Consider the following 20,510-nt stretch of genomic DNA (forward strand, 5'->3'; position numbering starts at 1 on the left):
CGCCCGAACGCGGACCCGTGAGGCCTGGAGTTCCTCTGGAGCCCTGCAGCTGTGGAGGCCCCCCCTTGATTCCTCACTGGCTGTCAGACGCATTCACAGGGGCCACGCGCTTCCTCTCCATAGGACTCGGCGTTTCTTACCTGACCCCTTAACGGGGCGCTTGGGCGGGCAGCGTTTCCCCCAGAACAGTTTCATAAAAAACAGGCCCTGTGCAGTGTGAGAAGAATTTAAATAGCATTCTGGTTTAGCCTGTGTGCAAAATCCTGGTGACGCTTTGAAGTAAAATCGTTGTTAAACTTTATGATGCCTGACTCCGTGTGAGCTCATGCAGGACCGTCAAACAGGTCCCGTTCCCACAGAACTGGGCCTTGCACGCTGCCCAGTGTCTTTGGCCGCTGCCCCTCCCACGGGCCGAGCAGGCGGTGACCTGTGGGCAGCTGGTTCCTGAGCAGGGCTCAGTCTGTCTCTGAACCTGACACCGCTAACCCCCCCCCCCCACCGTGCTTCTGGGGTCTGTCTCACCCACTGCTTGTTGTAAACACTCTTTCCAGATATGCCAGAGCCACAAATCCTGTGAAATTGACCCTGTGAAGTTAAAAGATGGTGAAAACCTTGAAAACAACATGGTAAGGGGTTCTGGTTCGTCCACAAACCCTTTCCAGAGCCAGTCACTGTCATGAGGGGTTTTGGCACCTAGACACCTGGGAGTGTCAGGGTGGGTGGGGCATGCTCTGCAAGGGCGCCTCCGGGGGCCTGAGGTTACAGGGGTTGACTTACCCGGTGTCAGGTGACCAGCCCTGGTCAACGATGGGCCACCATCTTTCTTTGCTCTTGATGTCTTTCCTGCTGACTTCGCATCACTCTGTGGTGCCACACTCAGTCCTGCCCCTTCCCCTCCTGGGGTACCCGGGGTCGCCCCGCCAGCCTCCACCCCTCCATCGAGGTAGCCTGACCAGCTTGACCAGCCTTCCCCGCCCATCCTCTCTCCTCTCAACAAACGGGTCCCAGACCTGGCTGTTCCCAGAGCTGTTTCTTAAAAAGCAAAGCCCCCTAATTTTGATACTTTACTCTAATATAGTAGTCTTTTTTTTTTTTTTTAATGTTTTCTTCATCCAGATCATGCTAGGACTTTGTCATATCTTTAAAAAAGAGAGACAGGAGTCTCGTCTTTGGGAGCTTACATTTCTGTGAATTTGACTTCTGTGTTTAGTTAATAAGGTCAGGCATGGAGGCGGGGGACACGATGTGGCTTTTCCATGTATCCCTTAACTCCAGTTATTTGTGCCATAAGAATTATTATAACTACTCAGCACGTGTTTTAAGACGGGTTGTTGTTTAGTCGTGATGGGGATTATATCTTTTGCTGCCGCGGCTTCCCCGGCTGCTCCGAGCCGGCCCCTGGCTGTGGACCCGCTCCCTCCCTGGGGCGGCCGAGGTGCTCTGTGCAGCCTGGGGACAGGGCTGCGTCCAGATAAGCACCGTGGGGTGCCCCACCCACGTCTCATTGCAGGAGAACCTGCGGCAGTACGTCGACCGCATCTTCAATGTCATCACCAAGTCGGGGGTCAGCTGCCCGACTGTCATGTGTGACATTTTCTTTTCCCTCCGAGAGGCGGCTGCCAAGCGCTTCCAGGGTGAGTCCTCTGTGGCTACTACGCTCATGCCAGCAGAAAACACCCCCGGCCCCCCACTGGGTGCTTCCCTTCCTCCGGGCCAGACCTTTCAAAGCAAGGAAGGGACGTTGCAGAGGACGGTTCTAATGTAGCCACTGGACCGGGCCTCAGATGTCAGCACATGGTGCCCAGAGGACATCCCTCATCTGTGTCCTGCCAGGCAGTGCTCCCTGGTGTCTGTCCGCACCTGTCCCTGGGTGAGCTAGGGCTCCAGCCCCGGGCAGAGGCGGCTGGCCGAGCTTCGTCACTGGTTTATTTGGGACACGGCGTTCACTTCTCCGGGTCTGGGCCTCTGCAGGCAGGAGGCTGCCCTTCCAGGTCTCCGGCATTCTTGCCGCGGTCCATCATGGTGCCACTCAGTGCTCTGTGCCATCTGACTCTGCCTGGCTGCATTTGCAAGAAAGACAGGATGAGCCCTTTGGGGAACTGGGACTGGAAGGGTCCCGGGGCTGAGCCCCCCTTGTTAATTATGCTGATTCTTCGGGGAGGCACCTGGAGCTACTGTGGCAGACCTTCCTGTGGGCAAAGCAAAGGCATCCCACCCTGGTGGGGTGGGTAACTCAGGACCTGGATGCAGGGCACTCACCGGCTCAGACCAGGTCTTGGAAGGCTGAGGGAGGAGCCGGTTGGTACCTGGCCCCTGTCTGGTCCAGCAGGCACTGTTCTGACCCACTTTATTCATCCCTGGGAGTCCATGGGTCAGCCCAGGTGTGACCTGCTGCCTTGGGGAATTGTAAAACCTCGGCCTCCAGGCCCCCAGAGCAGACCCTGTGGACTAGACAGAAGGCCCCAGGGTGAGCTCCGGCCCCTTCCCTCCACCTGCTGGGCAGCTCAGCCTCCTCCAGCAGCAGAGCCTGGGCCAGGACCTCCCGATTCCAGAGAGCTCGGGCTCCTAGGACCGACAAGCATCTAGTGTCTGGGGTGGGCAGTTACCAAGCTCACCAAACCTCTGATCTGCTTTGGAATAAGATGGAAATAAGTAATAAACAAACCATATCCTCTCACTCAAGATGTGAGTTAGCCTCCCGATAATGAGCCATCTCCCTGTCAGGTCACCAGGGCCCGGTGAGCAGGTGATGTCTGTTACAGCCCAACCGCCAGGTGGTGGTGAGCTTTTAGTAACAGTGAGGGGGAGAGAGAAAGGGTGAGAGAGATGGAGAGGTGGAGACAGAGGCAGAGAGACAGGTGGAGAGACAGGAAGGAGAGAGACAGTGTGGCCAGGGGAGGGCTGCAGGCCAGCACCCCTGCCCCCGGGAGACCCTCGGGAGGAGCGGAGGCTGCGGGTTGCAGCCCCTGCCCCGGTCCACGGCCGACCCCTGCAGAAAGCCCCACTGAGTCTGCTCTCTCTGTGTCCCGGCTACAGATGACCTGGACGTGAGGTACACGGCGGTGAGCAGCTTCATCTTCCTGAGGTTCTTTGCTCCCGCCATCCTGTCCCCCAACCTCTTCCAGCTCACGCCTCACCACACAGTAAGTGAGCACCAGCCCTGTACCCTGGGAAACCAGTCCTCCCGCCCTGGCAGGTGGCGCCAGGCTTGGGCCAGGCACTCCGTGTCCGGTGTGGGGCGGCGAGAGAGACAGCCATTCTGTGGTCATCGGGTTGTGAATGTGTCACGCGCTCTTAACTTCTTCATCCATGGGAAGGTTGAGCGACTTGCCTAAATTGTGTCTTAAAACATGGATGGTGTGGCCAGGTTTTAACTGCTGACTGCTATTATGTTCTTCCTCCTCCCACCACAGGGGAAAATGAGTGTTTTTTATCTTGTGTATATTCAGTCATTAATTCAATCAATCAACAAGTGTCTATTGAGCGCCCACCATGTGCCAGGTTCTGAGCTTTCACGGAGCTGATGTTAGTGGTGCATCAGCAAAAAGAGTGCCAGGTGGGGACAGTGCTTGACAAAAAGTCCAAGGTCAGGGAATTTGAGGGTGATGGTCCCATTCCTGTTTCTGCTGGTTTTAAATTAAACTTCCAAATCACGTGAAGGTGAGATGGGTGACCTGGGAGACACAGGCGGGGACAGTAACCGGGCAGGGATGCTGCTAAGTTGAAGACGCTCCTTTTGCACGTTGGACCCAGAGCTCTGGTTTCCAACAGACCTTTTTCACATGTTGCCTTTTGGGGGACTGTCCAGCGCTTTGTGGAAATGTGGGGGTCTGGGGCCTGGGGACTGAGAGCCCGCACTGTTAGCAACTCCCAGACCATAAAGTAGAAGGGTGCACATGAACTTCTCCGAAGCCAGTGTTTGCGTGTTTACTGTTCGCTCACGGACAACATGCCCCTGCCGTCCAGCTTTTAGGTGACGTCGTTTACTCTGTCGGCTGTGTGATTCTGGGCTCAATCACAACATTTCTGTAAAAGTGAAACGAACCTTGCATTTCTCATCCCCGTCTGACAGGACCCACAGACATCTAGGACGCTGACCCTTATCTCAAAGACTATTCAAACTCTTGGCAGCTTATCCAAGTCCAAGTCTGTAAGTCACTTCTTTTAATCATCTTTTTTTTTTTTTTTTTTCTAACACAAGAGAGAGTGTGTGTTTAATGCAATTATAAGGATAAAGAGCAATACAAGCAGCCAGGCATTCCTACCAACCAGGGAAGGAGGTAGAACAGTCCAGCCCTGTCCAAGCTCCTCTTTCCACTGGTGAGCTGTGGACCTCAGCCTTTTGCTGGGAAACTGAGGATGGCACGTGGTACGTTATTGTCACCTAGAGGATGACTAACACGTCCACGCCTCTGTGTGGGTTCAGAGACGGAGTCTCCTCAGTGCAGCTGCCATCGCCCTGCTGTGGCAAGCTGGCGGTGGCCTCGGCCGTGAGTATCCGAGGGCGGCTGTGTCTTAGGAGAGTTCAGTCACTGCCTGGTGACCGGAGGGCCCGTCCACACGCAGCCAGCAGCCTACTCCTTTCGGTCCCTGGGCTCCGTGCTCATCTGACCCCTTTTGTTGACTGATCTGTGTTTCGCCCTCATTGTCGCTCGCCTCAGGCTGGATTTCGGTGCTGAGGGCACCGTGAGGGCCTACCCCAGGCTCCGGGGCCCTAAGAACATGCCTCATGACAAGCAGTTTTGAGGATGTTGGGAGCTAACGTGTGCAGGTAGTGATATGCAGAACGAGGCGGCCTCCTTCCTGGGGGCTGAGCCAGACGCTGGTTCTGACCATGGACGGGCTGACCCAGGTGGAATGAAACCTCCCCTTCTGTCTGGAAGGGGTTGAGCAGGGTTCACAGAAGCCCTCACCCCAGACCGCCTCGTTGTATCCTTTGTGGGTCCCGTCATTGCAGGCAAGCAGCCCCCCTTTGGGGCCAGTGCTTGGCTCTCTCTGGATCAGAGTGAAGTCAGAGGTGTACGGTGCTCACAGGCAGGCTGACGGGCGCTGATTGCTTTCCTCTATCCATCAACCCCAGCTTTCACTGGCTGGAAATTCAGATAAACAGGCACCTGCCAGGTCAGAGGGTCTGGTCAAAACCCACCTCATTTTCATATCCAGAACTAGCAAAGTGGCCTAAACATGCAAACAGTGTTAAATAGGGAAGGGCAGCAGGAATGATTGTTTGAAGACCCCTCTTGAGTACCTGCACTTGCCCCGACTCCTGTCCATTCCCCTCGGCTCGCAGACTGGGCTCCATCCCAGCGGCCACATCTGGGTGCAATGTCAATTTCGTGGACCCAGATGTTACCGACCACACGTGGAAGGGTGTTGAGCTGTTTGTAACAAAGAACTCACCGAGGACCCCTCTCCCCCCATATAGCTAGCTTTTAAAAACTCCACTTAAGTGGAATTCCTCTCCTGTGAACATTTTAGCATGCTTCTGTGATTTCAGTACTGTTGTACCCGGGCTAAACTTTGGGGGCAGCGCCTATGCCCCCAGCAATACCTAGCATCTTCCTTTGGTTTAGTTACCATGACCGAGGCTTGTATAGTCCATGCCTCTATAGAGTTTTCAGATTTGGGTTGTGGGCCTTTGTTAAGTGACCCCTGTTTCATTTTAGGCCAGCTTTAAGGAATCCTACATGGCTGCATTTTATGAATTCTTCAATGAACAGAAATATGCTGATGCAGTAAAAAATGTAAGTAGCAATCCCCCACCGTTTTATGTTGTGTCTAAGAAACAGAGTTGCTTTTTTAGAAACTGAGTTTAAATTTGAATGGTCATAAAATTGACCACTCGCTGCCGTTTGAAGCAGTTCCGACCGTTGGCTCCATTCTCAGTATCAGGCAGCTCCCCCCCCCCCCCCCCAGCCAGGACTCTCTTCACTCGGGGCTGCCGTAAACTCCTCCTCCATCACTCTTCTTTGGAATCTGATGATTAGGGGGGGCCCTCATCATTTTTGTATCTAATTTCTTTCTCTAAGTGACTGAGCATCACACCTTCATAGAACATCTTTTCCTTTTGTTTCACAAACTCCCATGTCCTGCAGAGTCACAGAGCCTAGGGCCCCAGACCAAGAGCTAAGAACAGCATGGTTGGAGAGAAACTCTTCTGGATGCTTAAGCTTTGTTTCTTCCATTTAGAAGCAATCATATGTATTTATTGTTCAAAAACCATGACCTAGAAGAGCAGGAAGGGAGAGGAGCTGGAGGCAGCCACCTCTCGATGAAAGGAATCCAGACAGGCCATGGGACAGTTGGCTTGAGTGGGCAGCCCCAACCCTCGCTGCCACCCCACCCCAGCAGACAAGAGAGGGCTCCTGGGCGGTGAGGATGGCCAGGGAGGAGAGCCTGCAGTGCTGCTCAGGTCACCTGTTCAAGTGCAGGTAGACTGCTCCAGGTGTCACCGGAAGCCTGGCAGCCCTTCAGGCCGAGTAACAGCTGGGGGTGCAGGGAGACCTTCCCCAGAGGAGCCGGAGGGACGGAGGAGCTGGCGGGAGGGCCGGGTGGGGGCCGGAAGCTTCTGAGCAGCAGTGGAGACCAGCTCAGAGTCCCCGTGGTTCTCAGAGAAGGACGCGCTGCCCCGGCACCTGCCTCCCAGACACGCCTCCCTCTGTGGGTGTCAGGAAGGGCCACAAAGCGTCCTGCAGCATCATTTCTACGTAAGAATGAATGTATGCCGCGTGTCATTTCCCCTTTCAATAACCTGGTTTCTTTCCCGCTGCAGTTCTTAGACTTGATCTCGTCCTCTGGGAGAAGAGACCCCAAGAGCGTGGAGCAGCCCATCCTGCTTAAGGAGGGGTAAGGCTGGCGAGCACGGCTGGGCGGGCGGAGAGAAGTGCAGGCGGGGGTGTTCCGGTCTGCCTCGCGGAGCGGTCTGCCTCTGCCCGCGGGCTGGTCCCCCAGGTGGCAGGCAGCCCAGAGCTTTCGGGGCCATTGAGGCCAGGAGAAGCGTGGCCTCGGCCCACCACTCTTAAACCCTCCAAGACAGCCCCCAGGGCATGTCTGAACATGGCGTGGTTTACTTTTATCTCTCTGTGCCTGTTCACTGCTGAATTGGAAGTGGAGAAATGCCCATCATTGGGAAGAAAGGGGAGTGAGAAACTAAATGACGCCCGAATAGTCAGGCATTCGTGCGCAGCTGGCTCATTCACACCTGCGTTCAAGGCCTTACCTTCTCCTTCGTCAGCCCCTCATTCCTGCAGTGTCTGTCCAGAGACCCTAAAGCACAGCACTGGTCACAGAGCAGCACCTCCACACCGCTGGAGCTCCACACTGCTCCGCTCTGTGAGCCCACTGCCGGCACCTGCCCTTGAGGGGCGGCTCGTCAGCATCTTCGGGGAGATGGGGAGATGGGGAGATGGGTAGGGGGTGGCTGCTTTGATGGAGGTCTAATAAACCCACGGTCATCACCAACTTGTAATTTCAAGTTAACACCAGTAGGGGGGGGACTAAACTTTTTTCTAAGGTACAGACATTGGCTTTTTGGTTTTTTAATCCTATCACTTGGAAATAAAATGAGAAGATATTAAAAATCCACAGTCTGCACTGGGTACCACAGGCGCATGAGTGGCGGGTTATTTTGATTTTGCAGACGTGCCTTTGGGCTGCAGGGCAGTGAGGGCCATGTGGCACCTGCCCCCGGAGCCGTAGGACATTCACCACCATCCTATCCTGTTCACAATAGGTTCATGATTAAGAGGGCGCAAGGACGGAAGCGCTTTGGGATGAAGAATTTTAAGAAAAGGTGGTTCCGCCTGACAAATCATGAATTTACCTACCAGAAAAGCAAAGGTATCACAAAAAAGTTCACTTTTTCCTTCTTTTCACATCCCTTTATCCTGAGGGACCAAAGCCTTGTTTAAGCCCCCGTGGGGGCACTGTCTGCTTTCCTGGGCTGAAACTAAGAACAGATGTTCCTTAGAGCCAGCCATTGCCTTAAACAGGAGAGCAGGGGAGGCACCCACGGGGGGGGGGGGGGGGGGGCCTGGCGGGAGGGGGAGGGGCGCCTGGCGGGAGTGGGGGGGGGCGCCTGGCGGGAGTGAGGGGGGGCGCCTGGCGGGAGTGGGGGGGCGCCTGGCGGGAGTGAGGGGGGGGCGCCTGGCGGGAGTGGGGGGGGTGCCTGGCGGGAGTGGGAGGGGCGCCTGGCGGGAGTGGGGGGGGGCGCCTGGCGGGAGTGAGGGGGGGGCGCCTGGCGGGAGTGGGGGGGCGCCTGGCGGGAGTGGGAGGGGCACGGGCAGGTCCCAGCCTCCGGGTGTAGGACTCAGGGTCTCACCGGGCAGTGGTCGTCTTGTCCTATTTTGCCTGTGTTCTCCTGGATCTGAAATGGCTCAGACTTAGATCATGGACTGCTGAGAAATTTCTCCCCGTAAAAATGTGGACACTGTCCTGGGGACAGTGTATGACCAGAGGCTTTAGTGTCCTGATGGGTGTAAGTGTTAGGGGTTGTTGGGAGCGAGTGCCTGAGGCTCACTTTTCCGTGAACACAAAGAACCCATTTCCAGGCCTGTAGTAACCACTGACCCTCGGCCCCCTGATGCCTGTGCCCTGTCAGTTTCTTAGCCTTCTCGCCTAAAAAGGGAGACCCCGATACCTCCTCCTAACCTAGCGCCGGCTCTGGGCCCGGCCGCTCATGAACCCCTCTCTGCCGCAGGAGACCAGCCTCTCTACAGCATTCCCATCGAGAACATTCTGGCAGTGGAGAGACTGGAGGAGGAGTCCTTCAAGATGAAGAATGTGAGTGCACCATCTCTAGGCGTGCTCTTCTGGGGCTTTCTCTCTCCTCTCCACTGACACCTCACCGCCCTGCTTCTCCTCGTGGGGGCCCCACGTCACCTGAGTGTACGCAGGGCACGGCGTCACTGAGCCTCAGAACCTCGGAGGAAAGCAGGCCGGCTTCCCCTGCCCGCTCGGCCGGGGCAGGCAGAACCCGCTGGAAGGTGGCTTCCCTGGTGGCTCTGGGTGCCCAGGGACCCTCTGTTAAAGGACACCAGGGGCTGGCTCTGGGACCATGTGGAATTTCTTTGAAACTTTTTATTTTGACCTAGTTTTGAACTTACAGAAAGGTCACAAGACTAGAACAAGGACCTCCCATGTCTCGTAACACAGTCACTGGTCCTCCCCATGTATAGTGGGCACACTTTTTATCCTGAACCATATAAACACTTCAGTGCATTTCCTAAAAACAAGGGCATTTCTATCATTTCACACAGTTACCAAAGTCAGGACACCCAGCACTCATGCGATGGTTCTTCTAATCCACGGCCCGTGTTTGAATTCTGCCGATTGTCCCAGTAACATTCTTTGTAGCTGCGGTTCTCTTCCCAGGCCACCCAGGGCCACATGGCCCTTTATTTCTCTGTTGTCACCTTAATTTGGGACATTCCTCTGTCTTCACCCCTGTTTCGTGGCCTTGGCATTTCTGAAGCACACAGGCCAGCTTGGGTGGACATCCCTCAACTTGGGTGTGTCAGGCGGTCCACCGGGTATGTTCGGGCCATGCGTTCTATTGGGACTCCCAGAGGCGCCCTGTGTTGCTGGTGCATCCTGTCCGGAGGCATGGCTCACAGTTAATCAGGGACTCATGGGGAGAGATTCTAAACCGTGTCATAATCCTGTTCCTCCTCCAGTTCTTCCCCATCCACGATGACTTTCCGGGTCCACCGTTTTCAGGGTCCTCACTGCTTTTTGTTGGCTTTCTACTGTGCATAGCTTTTTCTCCTCCCCCAAGGAGGCTGGTTCATTCGTTTGTTAGAACTGTAAGGACTCCCAGGGCCCCGTCTTATTCAGGGGCTGGAGCCTCATTGCCCTGGAGGGACGGCCTGCTTCTCCAGACACCGTGTTCCCCTGCACGCTGCTTCTCTGCACCAGCAGCATGGCCTCTCTCAGCAGGCTCTGCGGCGGACGCCAGGTTCACGGTTTACAGAACAGGACCTCGTGTCAGGCTGTGCCTCTCGGAAGCTGACAGGGAAGCCGGCCCATCCTCTCCTTCTCCTTGTGTGTCTGCCTGCCCCTCCCTCATTGGCACAGCTCCCTGGTCTGGTGTTCAGGAGGTGCCTCAGGCCACACTGGGTCCGTGGGGGACACTGTGCATCTGTTTTGGCTGGGCTGGGCTGAAGAGTCACAAGGTGCTTCCATCTCTGTCTGGGTGTGAGATCATCTGCCCAGCAGGCTGTGAGGAGGGGTGAGGAGGTGTGAGGAGGGGCCCCCACCCCGGACACTCAGCCAGTGGACAGTAGCTCCTGTTCCCCCTGCCCTGTTTTCTTAACTCAGTTCCTTGTCCTTCTCCCAGGACTATTTGAGGCCGTTTCTTGGGCAAGCTGACGGTCCTGTGGCGGATGTGGATTTTTTCCCCCTGGACCTGAGGGATGTTCGCCCCATTGCACCTGCTCCAGGAGGTGGCTGGCCTGCACCCTCTGCAGGCTGCTTCCTGTAGTGTGCGCCCCCCCTCTCCCCTCTCCAGGACGGGGGGCTGGGAGCGCTGTGCCCTCAGCCGGCGGCCTTCCCAGACGTCCACGGGAGGACGCAAGGGGGAAAGGTGTCCTGGAAGCAGCTGTGAGCTGTTTTGTCCCGTCGAGCCCTTAATTTAGGTTTAGAATGATTTCCTAATTTTAGCATCATTTATTCATCAGCCTGTTTTTTCCTGTTGCCTTCCTCACAGCCAGCTTCCCATGGCACTAACCACTAAGCTAATGTCCTGTTCCAGTTTTGAAGGTTTACTGTGTTCCGAGCCCTGTTGCAGGGGCTGCGAGGACAGTTAGGGCAAAATACATCCTTCTAGAGGCTCTCCTCCACTGGGACGGAAGCCCTGCACAGACTCAGGCAGTGGGAGGTCTGGGTGACAGTGCGTGCGTGTGCCAGGTGGGACAGGGGGACGTCGGTCTCTGGAAATGAGCCCCGATCATACATTCAGGAGCTGGGGCTCACGGCTCCTTCTCCCACAGACTCCTGTTCCTTCCCGCTCTTGGTGCACACCACCACCCCTTGGAAAAGGTCATTGTCCTCTTTCCTTGACATCCTGACTCCTGACCTGCCCTCACGCCCTCTAGGGCTCTGCCTGCCCACCTGCCCTGGTCACCCACTTCTGTGTGCCATTGAACCGCTCCTGCTGGAGCACTGACAACCCCCACCCCCCCGATACTCTACCAGGGGTCCCCAAACTTTTTACACAGAGGGCCAGTTCACTGTCCCTCAGACCGTTGGAGGGCCGCCACATACAGTGCTCCTTTCACCACCAATGAAAGAGGTGGCCCTTCCGGAAGTGCGGTGGGGGGCCGGATAAATGGCCTCAGGGGGCTGTATGCGGCCCGCGGGCCGTAGTTTGGGGACGCCTGCTAGACCCTTTGCACCTGCTGGCCCTGCTGCCTGGGACAGTGGCCATTCCTGCTTTCCCCACTCAGCTTAATGAACTCTTATTCGTCCTCTGATCCCAGCTGGAGAATTGTTTATTTAGGGCCTTCCATACTGACCTGCCCCCCATTAGGCTACACCACCCTGCACTCTGTGCTCACTTTCTCTTGCTTGCTGGAAGCTCAAGAAGGCAGGTACTCTCCACCCACACTGTGTACCCAGGACCTAGGACAGTACCTGTTACTCAGGAATGATTGTTGAATGAATAATAAATAAGAACGGCAGGGGTGGCAGTGGAGGCTCTGAGAGCCGCCCTGTCTGAAATGAGGATGAAGAATCCCCAAAGTGGTCAGTGGGGAGAGAGAGAGAGCCCCAAATAGGGCTCTGGGGATGAGGACAGACAGGTGGGCAAGATGAGCTCTGATGTACCTTGCCCAGAAGCCCAGCTCTGCTTAAAAAATAAGGGGGCCCAGCCTGGCCTGTGGTGGCGCAGGGGATAAAGGATCTACCTAGAATCTTGAGGTTGCTGGTTTGAAACCCTGGGCTTGGCCAGTCAAGGCACATATGGGAAGCAACTACTATGAGTTGATGCTTCTTGCTCCTCTCTCTTCTCTCTCCTCTCTCTTTCTCTTTCCCCTCTCTCTAAAATCAATAAAATCTTTAAAATAAAAAAAGAACTAAAAAAATGTAATGTGGTAAGAAAGCAAGCAAGACTATACCTATGAGAAAGCTAGATATACATTTAGAGAGGAAAAATGATTGTAAAACAGCCATAAAAAAATGAAGGGGTCCCAAAGAAGCCAGTCCATTTATGTGACAGCCAGGGCCAGCTTTAGGAGTTCCCATGGGAGGGACAGGCAGTGCTGCCCTCTGGCTTTTCAAACGGAGGCCCCTGATGCCCCAGGAAGTGGAGTGCCCCGGCCAGGCTGGCTGTGGGTGACCTCTGGCTCACGTTGGCCTTCTCAGTCTCCCGTGGCTCCCACTGCTCCTGTGTCCTCCAGAGGGAGGACTTCGGTTTCTGTTTTCAAGTTCAAGGGCAGCAGAAAGCCCTTTGTGCCCACTGGACTTGTCTGGGCCCCTAAATCAGTTTCAGACCCTCTCCCTGCACCCCTTGGGCTTTAGGCATTGAAGATAATAACCTTTGGGTCCAGGCCGGAGATAACGAGCCCCGTGGTTCTTGCTGGACGGTCCCCCGAGCCCGGTCTCTGTCTCCTCAGATGTTCCAGGTCATCCAGCCCGAGCGAGCGCTGTACATCCAGGCCAACAACTGTGTGGAGGCCAAGGCCTGGATCGACATCCTCACCAAAGTGAGCCAGTGCAACAAGAAGCGCCTCACCGTCTACCACCCCTCCGCCTACCTCAACGGCCACTGGCTGTGCTGCAGGGCCTCCTCGGACACGGCCCCGGGCTGCTCCCCCTGCACCGGGTAGGGCTGCGCCTGCCGGGCCTCCTGGGCCCTCCCAGCCGCCCAGGGCGGCCAAGCCTAGTTATCTGGCTTGTGCACCCGGCTAAAACGCAGTCCCCACCCACTCAGCAAACTGTGCGCATGCAGGTTGAGTCTCCAGGACTGTTCTCTAAATTGCCCAGGAGCCCCAAGCCTTCGTGGGCTCTGCTGTCCCCGCTGGAGGTCACAGCCATCTTTGGGAAGTAGGTGGGCAATGAAAGAGGGGGCTCCATGCAGAGAGAAGACCCCCAGGGCAGGTTTTACTGTCTTGTTTCTTCTATGAAGAATCTGGGACTAGTCGCCCCTCCTGATTATACCCCCTCTGGTTTCTCTAACCGACGCCCTCCCTCCTTTGGAAACTGAGGCAGCCCTTCTTGTCCAGCCCCACCATGAGCTGGGGGCCCCCTGGAGGTCATTAGTGGCTCATCTTCATGCTGGAAGGAGGCCTGGGTCACTCAAGCTTGGCCAGTCCTTGTGCATGGGAGAACAGTTGTGAGAACAGTGACAACTGCTGTTTGTTGTGGTTGTGAATATAACAAACTCCCCCAAAGCTCTTGGAGGTGGGAATAGAAACAGACAGAGGAGCTAAGATTTGAGGTGACCCCCTGCCGGGTCCTGCCCAGGTGTCTGTGACCGAGCCCCATCCCGTCTCCCCATAGAGGCTGGGTGCTGTGTCTGGGGGGAGGGCCCCTGCTGTACCCTCAGGCAGACATGGGAGCCCACCGTAGCCCCAGGAAGGAGAGAGGACCCGCCTGTCCCTACCTGAGACAGCCAACCGACACTCAGGGCTCACGCCCGCGTGCAGGGCTGTTTCCACTCCAGGCCATCTCTGTTCACAGCACAGTAGGTCTGCCTGGTGTGCTTGCTGTCCTGGCAGACCTGTGGGTCCTCAGACACCTGCAGTCAGTCCCCCAGATTGGAGACAGTCACTTCTCAATGCTTGTGAATTATTTCACAAACCCCACAGAGACCCCAGCCCCTGCCGGGGATGAGTTCACTGTTGGATCACTCCATCGTCTATAGCAGGGGTCCCCAAACTTTTTAGACAGGGGGCCAGTTCACTGTCCCTCAGACCATTGGAGGGCCAGACTATAAAAAAAACTATGAACAAATCCCTATGCACACTGCACATATCTTATTTTAAAGTAAAAAAACAAAAAGGGAACAAATACAATATTTAAAATAAAGAACAAGTAAATTTAAATCAACCAACTGACCAGTATTTCAATGGGAACTATGCTCCTCTCACTGACCACCAATGAAAGAGGTGCCCCTTCCGGAAGTGCAGCGGGGGGCCGGATAAATGGCCTCAGGGGGTCGCATGTGGCCCGCGGGCCGTAGTTTGGGGACCCCTGGTCTATAGTGATCTTTAAAAAAAATCAACACCGTGATTAACTGCATTGTGTGTTCCCTTCTCCTCACTGTGTCGGGCAGCGGCCTCCCAGCCAACATCCAGCTGGACATCGACGGGGACCGGGAGACGGAGCGCATCTACTCCCTGTTCAGCCTGTACATGAGCAAACTGGAGAAGATGCAGGGTAAGGACAGGAGGCAGCCCGGCCTCTGGCACACCGAGTGCGGGCAGCGTTGGGGACGCCCGGTCAGGGTCCTGGGGACACAGGGAGCTCTCTGCAGCGATGACTAGGAAGTGCAGGCAGACCTCAGCTCCTTGTGCTTTGCTCTGCTAAGATTCCCAGAGAAGATGTTTTCAGCAACGTCCAGGGAAGACCCTCCTCCGGCAAAAAGATCACCACTCATAGAAGGAACCCATGATAGTTAGCATCTTTTAGCAATAAAATAACCTTAATTGAGGTATGTGTGTTGATGTTGCTAGACATAATGTTCTTGCACACTTAATGGACTAGATCATAATGAAACGTGACTTTTATACGCACCGGGAAACTGAAGAGTTAGTGTGACTCGTTTTATTGCAGCATTCGTTTTATTGCGGTGGTCTGGAACTGAACCCACGATATTTCCAAGATCAGCCCCTAACGCCCCCTGAGCCTGCCTGGTTTACAGGCGGCGTTATCTCTGAGAGCTTTCTTCAGGTTAGGCATCTATTTGGGGAACAATTTATTACTTGGGGCCGTGATTGGTCAGCACAAACCACACGAGTAACTATCCCATCATCCAGTGCTGCATCCTGTTCCCGGGCTTGTGAAGGTGCTTCACTTGCTTTGCTGAAATCAGTGCACACACACTTGGCACTTCCTACACCTTGATTTCGTATACCGTATTAAAGAGGAAACACAGGCTGCTTGTCATGATCCATTCTGGTTTTATTTTCTCCTCCCTGAGCTTAGCTCATAATCTATTTACCAGTCCATTCAAGGATTTTGCATCTGATAGGTGGTTTATGGATTCCTCTTTCTTCATGGTCTCAGCAGTTAAAACTGTACCCACCATCCATCATCAGACCTCCTCCAGGGTCCCGGCCTCTCCCAGGCCACTCCCAGCGCTGGGATGGGACTCTTCCAGGATTCACAGGCCTCAGTGCAGATCCGGCTTTGGCATCCTCTATGAGACAAACTGGGCACGTCAGGCCCCGGGCAGGCCCCGATTCCTCTTCTGCAAAATGGGGCAGCAATGCCACCGACCCCACTAGGTTAATCGCAGGATCGAATGAAATACACTCCGTGAGGCAGTGAGCACAGCGCCCAGGGCGCGGCAGGGCTGGGTCTCGGCCGCCTGGGCCCTGCCCTCATCAGCATCACCACCAGGGCTGGGTCTCAGCCGCCTGGGCCCCGTCCTCATCAGCATCACCACCAGGGCTGGGTCTCAGCCGCTGGGCCCTGTCCTCATCAGCATCACCACCAGGGCTGGGTCTCAGCCGCTGGGCCCCGTCCTCATCAGCATCACCACCGTTGGTCCCTCCTGGCAGGGCGTTCGGTGAGCCCTCCTCAGCATCTCAGCTGCACAGCTGCAGATGCCTGTCCTGGCTGAGAGCAGGATCTTTTTGTTTCTGTTTCTTTAACAAGCTTCACACATTTGCTTAGTCGGGTCTTAGCCCTCTTGACCTGTCCATGGTGGCTGGGACATTCCTCTGCATATGTCCCCTCCCTCTACCTTTATGACAGTAACAACCTCAGCTCACACTTGTGCTGGGTCCTGGGCCGGGAGCCTTGCGTCTCCCATTTCCCAGAAGGGTTAACTGTGGCTCTGGAGCGTAAGTCACTTGCCCAGAGCCAAGCACTTGCCAGCGTGGCTCTGGGGAGGAAAAGCAGGCAGTCTGGCTCCAGGGACCGCAATCGGTGCTCTGAGGGCCCGGGGCCCCTCTCACTTCTCCTCCAATTCCTCCTCTTCGCTCTGCTATCCCTCATGTTTAGAGCCCCTTATCTTGCTCATATCACACTCCCCCTTTCTCTGAAATTTTACATCTTTTCAGTTTTTCTTTGCACAGACTTACGATTTTTCAATTAGAGGTACGATATTCCCGAGTAGGAAGTAAAGACAGTAGAGTGGACACCAGGACTTCCTGTGATAATGAACCAACGGTACAGATGCGGGCAAGGCGCCCCCTGGTGCTGGCTCACCTGGGGCTAGGCGCCCTGCAGGCATGTCTTCCACCTGGCCCTCAGTGGCCCTAGAGCATAGGGCCCAGCATCCGTGTTCGGGGACGGATGAGAGGGGCTTGGACCAGGTGTTGGGGACAGGAAGGGGGGGCTGTCCAGTTCTGGTATTGGATGCTTCCTGTGGGTGACTAAAGGCCATAGCATGGTCTTCAGCAAGAGTGAGGTGCCCGAGGAGAAGGTTAGCTGCTGAGCAGGTGAGGCGATGCAGGTCTTAGGAAGCTGCTAGCACAGACTGATGGAGAGGTGATGTCCTCAAGCTCATCTCCCCAGGCGGACCATGTGTGTTCCCCCAGGCCCTTGAGCCAGCCTGGCCAAGTGTCCAGGAGCAGAAGGACGTCTGCTCTTTTGGCTTGGTGAGCCGGTGGGGTGTGGACAGGTGCAGGTCACCCAGGAGAAGGGCTGATCAGAGAGGGGGCCCTGGGTTTGGGGGCACTGGACCCTCAGAGGCCGCAGGTCCTGGGCCCTGGCTCTGGCCCCACTGGCTCTTCCAGTGCTCTGTGTCGGTGGGACTGGTGGGGACGGCTTCTGTTTCTGGGAGCATCGCGTGGGGATATCGGAGGACTTCCAGGGAGCGGCCTGGCTGGGCGCCCCGCTGGCACTGACCTCCAGCCCTGTCCCCACGATGCAGAGGCCTGCGGGAGCAGATCCGTGTACGACGGCCCGGAGCAGGAGGAGTACTCCACGTTCCTCATCGACGACCCCCAGGAGACCTACAAGACGTTAAAGCAGGTCATCGCTGGCGTCTCGGCCTTGGAGCAGGAGCACGCCCAGTACAAAAGGGACAAGTTCAAGAAGACCAAGTATGGAAGCCAGTGAGTAGGCAGCTGGCTGTGCAGGAAGTCTCGGCAGGGGTGTGGGGAGCTGGGGAAGAGACTGCAGGAGCCCCAGCGGGGAGGACGGTGCTGGGCCCGCCCGAGAGCCCCCTGCGCGGCGTGGGGACGGCAGGCTTCCGGCTCCTTCAGAGCAGGGCTCCGCCTCCCTCTCCAGGGCCTTCTGGGCGGGGCCCTGGGAGCAGCACCTCTCCTGCCCCTGACTTCCCTGTCCCTCTGCCCTCCTGCCTCCCCAGCTCTTTCACTTTCAAAATTAGGCTCCCCTGGGCCAGCAGCACAGCCCCCAGCAAGTTCTGCACCGTTTTCCTCTCCTTTGAGGCCAGCTCTGGGGCGCCCCACCTGCATCTTGTGAGGGGCCGGTTGGGGTGCAGAGGTTACAGACTCAGCCAGGCTGCCCGTGTCTCTTCCGCCCCCTGCTGGCCTTGTGCCCACAGGCAGTTCACCTGCCGCTCTAAGGATGGAGGGTGACGAGAGCCTCAGGAACTGTTGACACACCGGGTTCCAGCATACAGGACTAGAACAGAGCTCAGAGGCCACCCTGTCAGCCTCTCTGCCAACCTTTCCCTGTCTGCCCGGTATTCCTGTGGACCATTGCGGAGAGCCCACTCACCCACACAGCCTTGGACAGGGTGACTTCTAGTAGGGAGTCATTCTCTTCCCTCTCTCCCTCCCTCCCTCCCTCTTCCTTCCCTCTCCACTTTCCTTTCTTCCTGTGAGTTTGATCTGGAAAGAGAAGAGAAGGGCAGAGGCTCTGGGAGAGATGCCAGCTTCAACCAGGTTGAGCACCCAGCAAACACCTCCCAGGTGATGCTGATCAGTCTGCTCCTAGACTAGGCAGCTGAGCCTGTCCTGGCTTTGTAAACATTCGCAGCATGCTCCAGATTCCCTTTAACACCCCTCCATCAGGAGAGCCCACGCTGACCTTCTAAAAATGTTGTCTTTTATTAAACATGGTAAAGCCGTAGGTCGAAAACAGCCTGAGAAGCCCAGTCCTACCTCCGGCTGTGCCGCGCTCAGGCAGCTCACAGGACCGAGCGCCTGGGACCCTGGGGAGCAGGCGTTCAGCAGGGAGCACGTGCCCTCATGGAGCTCAGGGTTCCCACACACATGTGGGTGCATCACACCCCTCTCCGCACACACGTATGACCTATGTACACTGTGTCCAGCGTCTCAGTGGGTGCTTCCACAGGCAGCTGTGGGCTTATTCTTTCTTCTTGAGTGTGTCTTTGTTTCTCATATTTATTACAAAGAATACACATCACATATATAGATAGGAAAAGGGCTCTTTAGAAAGTGCAGATGGTCACCTGCGACGGAGGGGACTGTGCCTCATCTTCCCCTCTCCCCCGTTTCCCCTCTGCAGGGAGCACCCCATCGGAGATAAGAGTTTTCAGAGCTACATCAGGCAGCACTCAGAGATCTCCACCCATTCCATTTAAAGTCTGGAGGACGTCCTGCCCCAGGACGGCGCCATGAGCTGCACCAGGAAAGCCGCAGTGTTTGCGGAAGAAGGAGACAGACAAGAAGGCGGAGGAAGGGATCCCCGGGATCCAGGCTTCTCCGTCCGCCTGGATGAGAAGCGTCTAGCTCATGGAACCCCTGAGACTGTCTCCGCGGTCGCTGTGCACTTTATTCACGCTGGCGGGCAGGTGTCCTGAGCTGGCCTCTCAGCGAGGGCCCCTGTCTCGTTGCACTACTGCTTCTGCTGGTCTCTGTGGCGCCTGCGCTGGGAGCCTTCGCTTCCACAGGGCCAGGCCAGGACGTTAGGAGCACTGTTCTTCTCCTGAGCCTGCTGTCCCGGCGCTCACAGGCAGGTGGCCTCCCGGTTTCAGCTTTTGCAGTTGTTCCTGGTTGGACGGTCCGTTTTGTGGCCGGAATGTGCAGAACTACACGGAGATCCCAATTTGAGGATGCTCTTTCTATTTCAGGGGTACAGGGTTCTTTGGCAGAGAGTTCCTAGCAGTGAGTATTTTCATACTTTTCTCCCCGGGGTGGAGTCACACCTGCTGGCTGCGGAGACGTGTGCGCAGCCCCCGATGGCCCCTGAACTGCTGACTGGCCAAGCTGGGTGTCTGCCCAGTCCCCACTTCAAGAACAAGCTGTGTTGTTGTGCTGTCAGCGGGGCTTCAAAGTAGAATCCACATTTCCCACCCCTTGTGGAAGTTAAGGGAAGGTTTGAAAAATAGAAATGTGCATTATTGTCAAGCTGTTTTTCTTAACATTTTTAATTAGCTCTTTGTTAAAAAATAACTTGGAACGTCCAAACCTGGACTCATGAAAGTGGAGGGTGCCACAGGTGGGCGAAAAAGGGAATGGGGTGCATCTCATGGAGGCTAGTTACAGGTCTTCCAAAGAAAACCAAGAAAGGGTAGAAATTCTGAGGTTGAAATGGGAGGCTCTCCGCTGCACACGCGCCCCCTAGGCCCCAAGAACAGTATTGCGCCATGTTTCTGTGGAGCCCTTGGAAGCAAGAGGGGAGGCTGCTTTCTACTGGGGCGAGGGGGTCCTGCCTGTAGGAGGGGGGTGTGGACTGTCTGCTGACTGTCCCCAGACCGTCCTCGTCGCTGCGGGCACCGGCTTCGGAAAGCACTGTTCAAACACGCAGGACCACGTGCCCTTGTGCCCGGCTCTGTCCTTGTTTGCAAGTACTGTTCCTCAGGCCGAGTCTCGGGGGCTGAGAGTAACAAACAGTACTTGTCACAAAAGTGGTGGAGAAAAATGTTGCAAAAAATAAACTTTGGGACTCACAGCTGTTAGGCTGCACCGAACTGCAATTTTTAACATGGATTTGTAACTTAATGTTTTTGTTTATAAGATACTAATGATTTGTGATGCATTTTACTGGCCAATTAAAACAGACGTTTTATTCTTTCTGAGGACTGGCTTGGTTTCTCAGAAGTGCCCACTGATAATTGCCCGTGTAGGAGATGAGGGGTATGTGAGGGGGAGTTGGGGAGCTGGCCGGCTATCTGTGATGACAGGTGAGGTTCCTCTGACGACAGGTGAGCTTTCCCCCGATGACAAGTGAGGTCCCTCTGACTGTTCAGGTCCAGCTGTGGGGCTTTGGATTGAGCTGGAAACCATGCTGATCTCGGATGGAAAGATGGGGGCCGGGCACGGTGAGGAGAGCAGGTTCTGCTGGGAACCTCCAGTGTGGATGGAGATGGGGGTCCAGCTCGAGGAGGGTGGGAGAGACAGGCTCTGTCGTGTGCGATGTCTGAGGACTCAGCCGTGGGCTGTGTGCTTGAGGACCAGACAGGCCGGCCT

At 55.8% G+C, this 20,510-nt stretch overlaps 1 protein-coding gene across 1 annotated transcript in view; it reads left to right on the forward strand.

Moving 5' to 3' along the window:
- Nucleotides 1–20,119, forward strand: part of RASA3 (RAS p21 protein activator 3) — a 129,187-nt gene extending 109,068 nt beyond the window's left edge. The window contains exons 13-24 of the mRNA XM_066380489.1: nucleotides 552–626; nucleotides 1,511–1,634; nucleotides 3,037–3,143; nucleotides 4,073–4,150; nucleotides 5,667–5,744; nucleotides 6,773–6,846; nucleotides 7,733–7,839; nucleotides 8,699–8,781; nucleotides 12,612–12,820; nucleotides 14,273–14,376; nucleotides 17,042–17,225; nucleotides 18,607–20,119. Of these exons, the coding sequence (XP_066236586.1) occupies nucleotides 552–626; nucleotides 1,511–1,634; nucleotides 3,037–3,143; nucleotides 4,073–4,150; nucleotides 5,667–5,744; nucleotides 6,773–6,846; nucleotides 7,733–7,839; nucleotides 8,699–8,781; nucleotides 12,612–12,820; nucleotides 14,273–14,376; nucleotides 17,042–17,225; nucleotides 18,607–18,682 (1,299 nt within the window). The 3' untranslated portion in view covers nucleotides 18,683–20,119. The remainder of the gene's footprint in view (nucleotides 1–551; nucleotides 627–1,510; nucleotides 1,635–3,036; nucleotides 3,144–4,072; nucleotides 4,151–5,666; nucleotides 5,745–6,772; nucleotides 6,847–7,732; nucleotides 7,840–8,698; nucleotides 8,782–12,611; nucleotides 12,821–14,272; nucleotides 14,377–17,041; nucleotides 17,226–18,606) is intronic.
- Nucleotides 20,120–20,510: the final 391 nt, after the last annotated feature.

The sequence above is a fragment of the Saccopteryx leptura genome, chromosome 4 (genome assembly GCF_036850995.1).
Source record: "Saccopteryx leptura isolate mSacLep1 chromosome 4, mSacLep1_pri_phased_curated, whole genome shotgun sequence".
Classification (NCBI taxonomy): domain Eukaryota; kingdom Metazoa; phylum Chordata; class Mammalia; order Chiroptera; family Emballonuridae; genus Saccopteryx; species Saccopteryx leptura.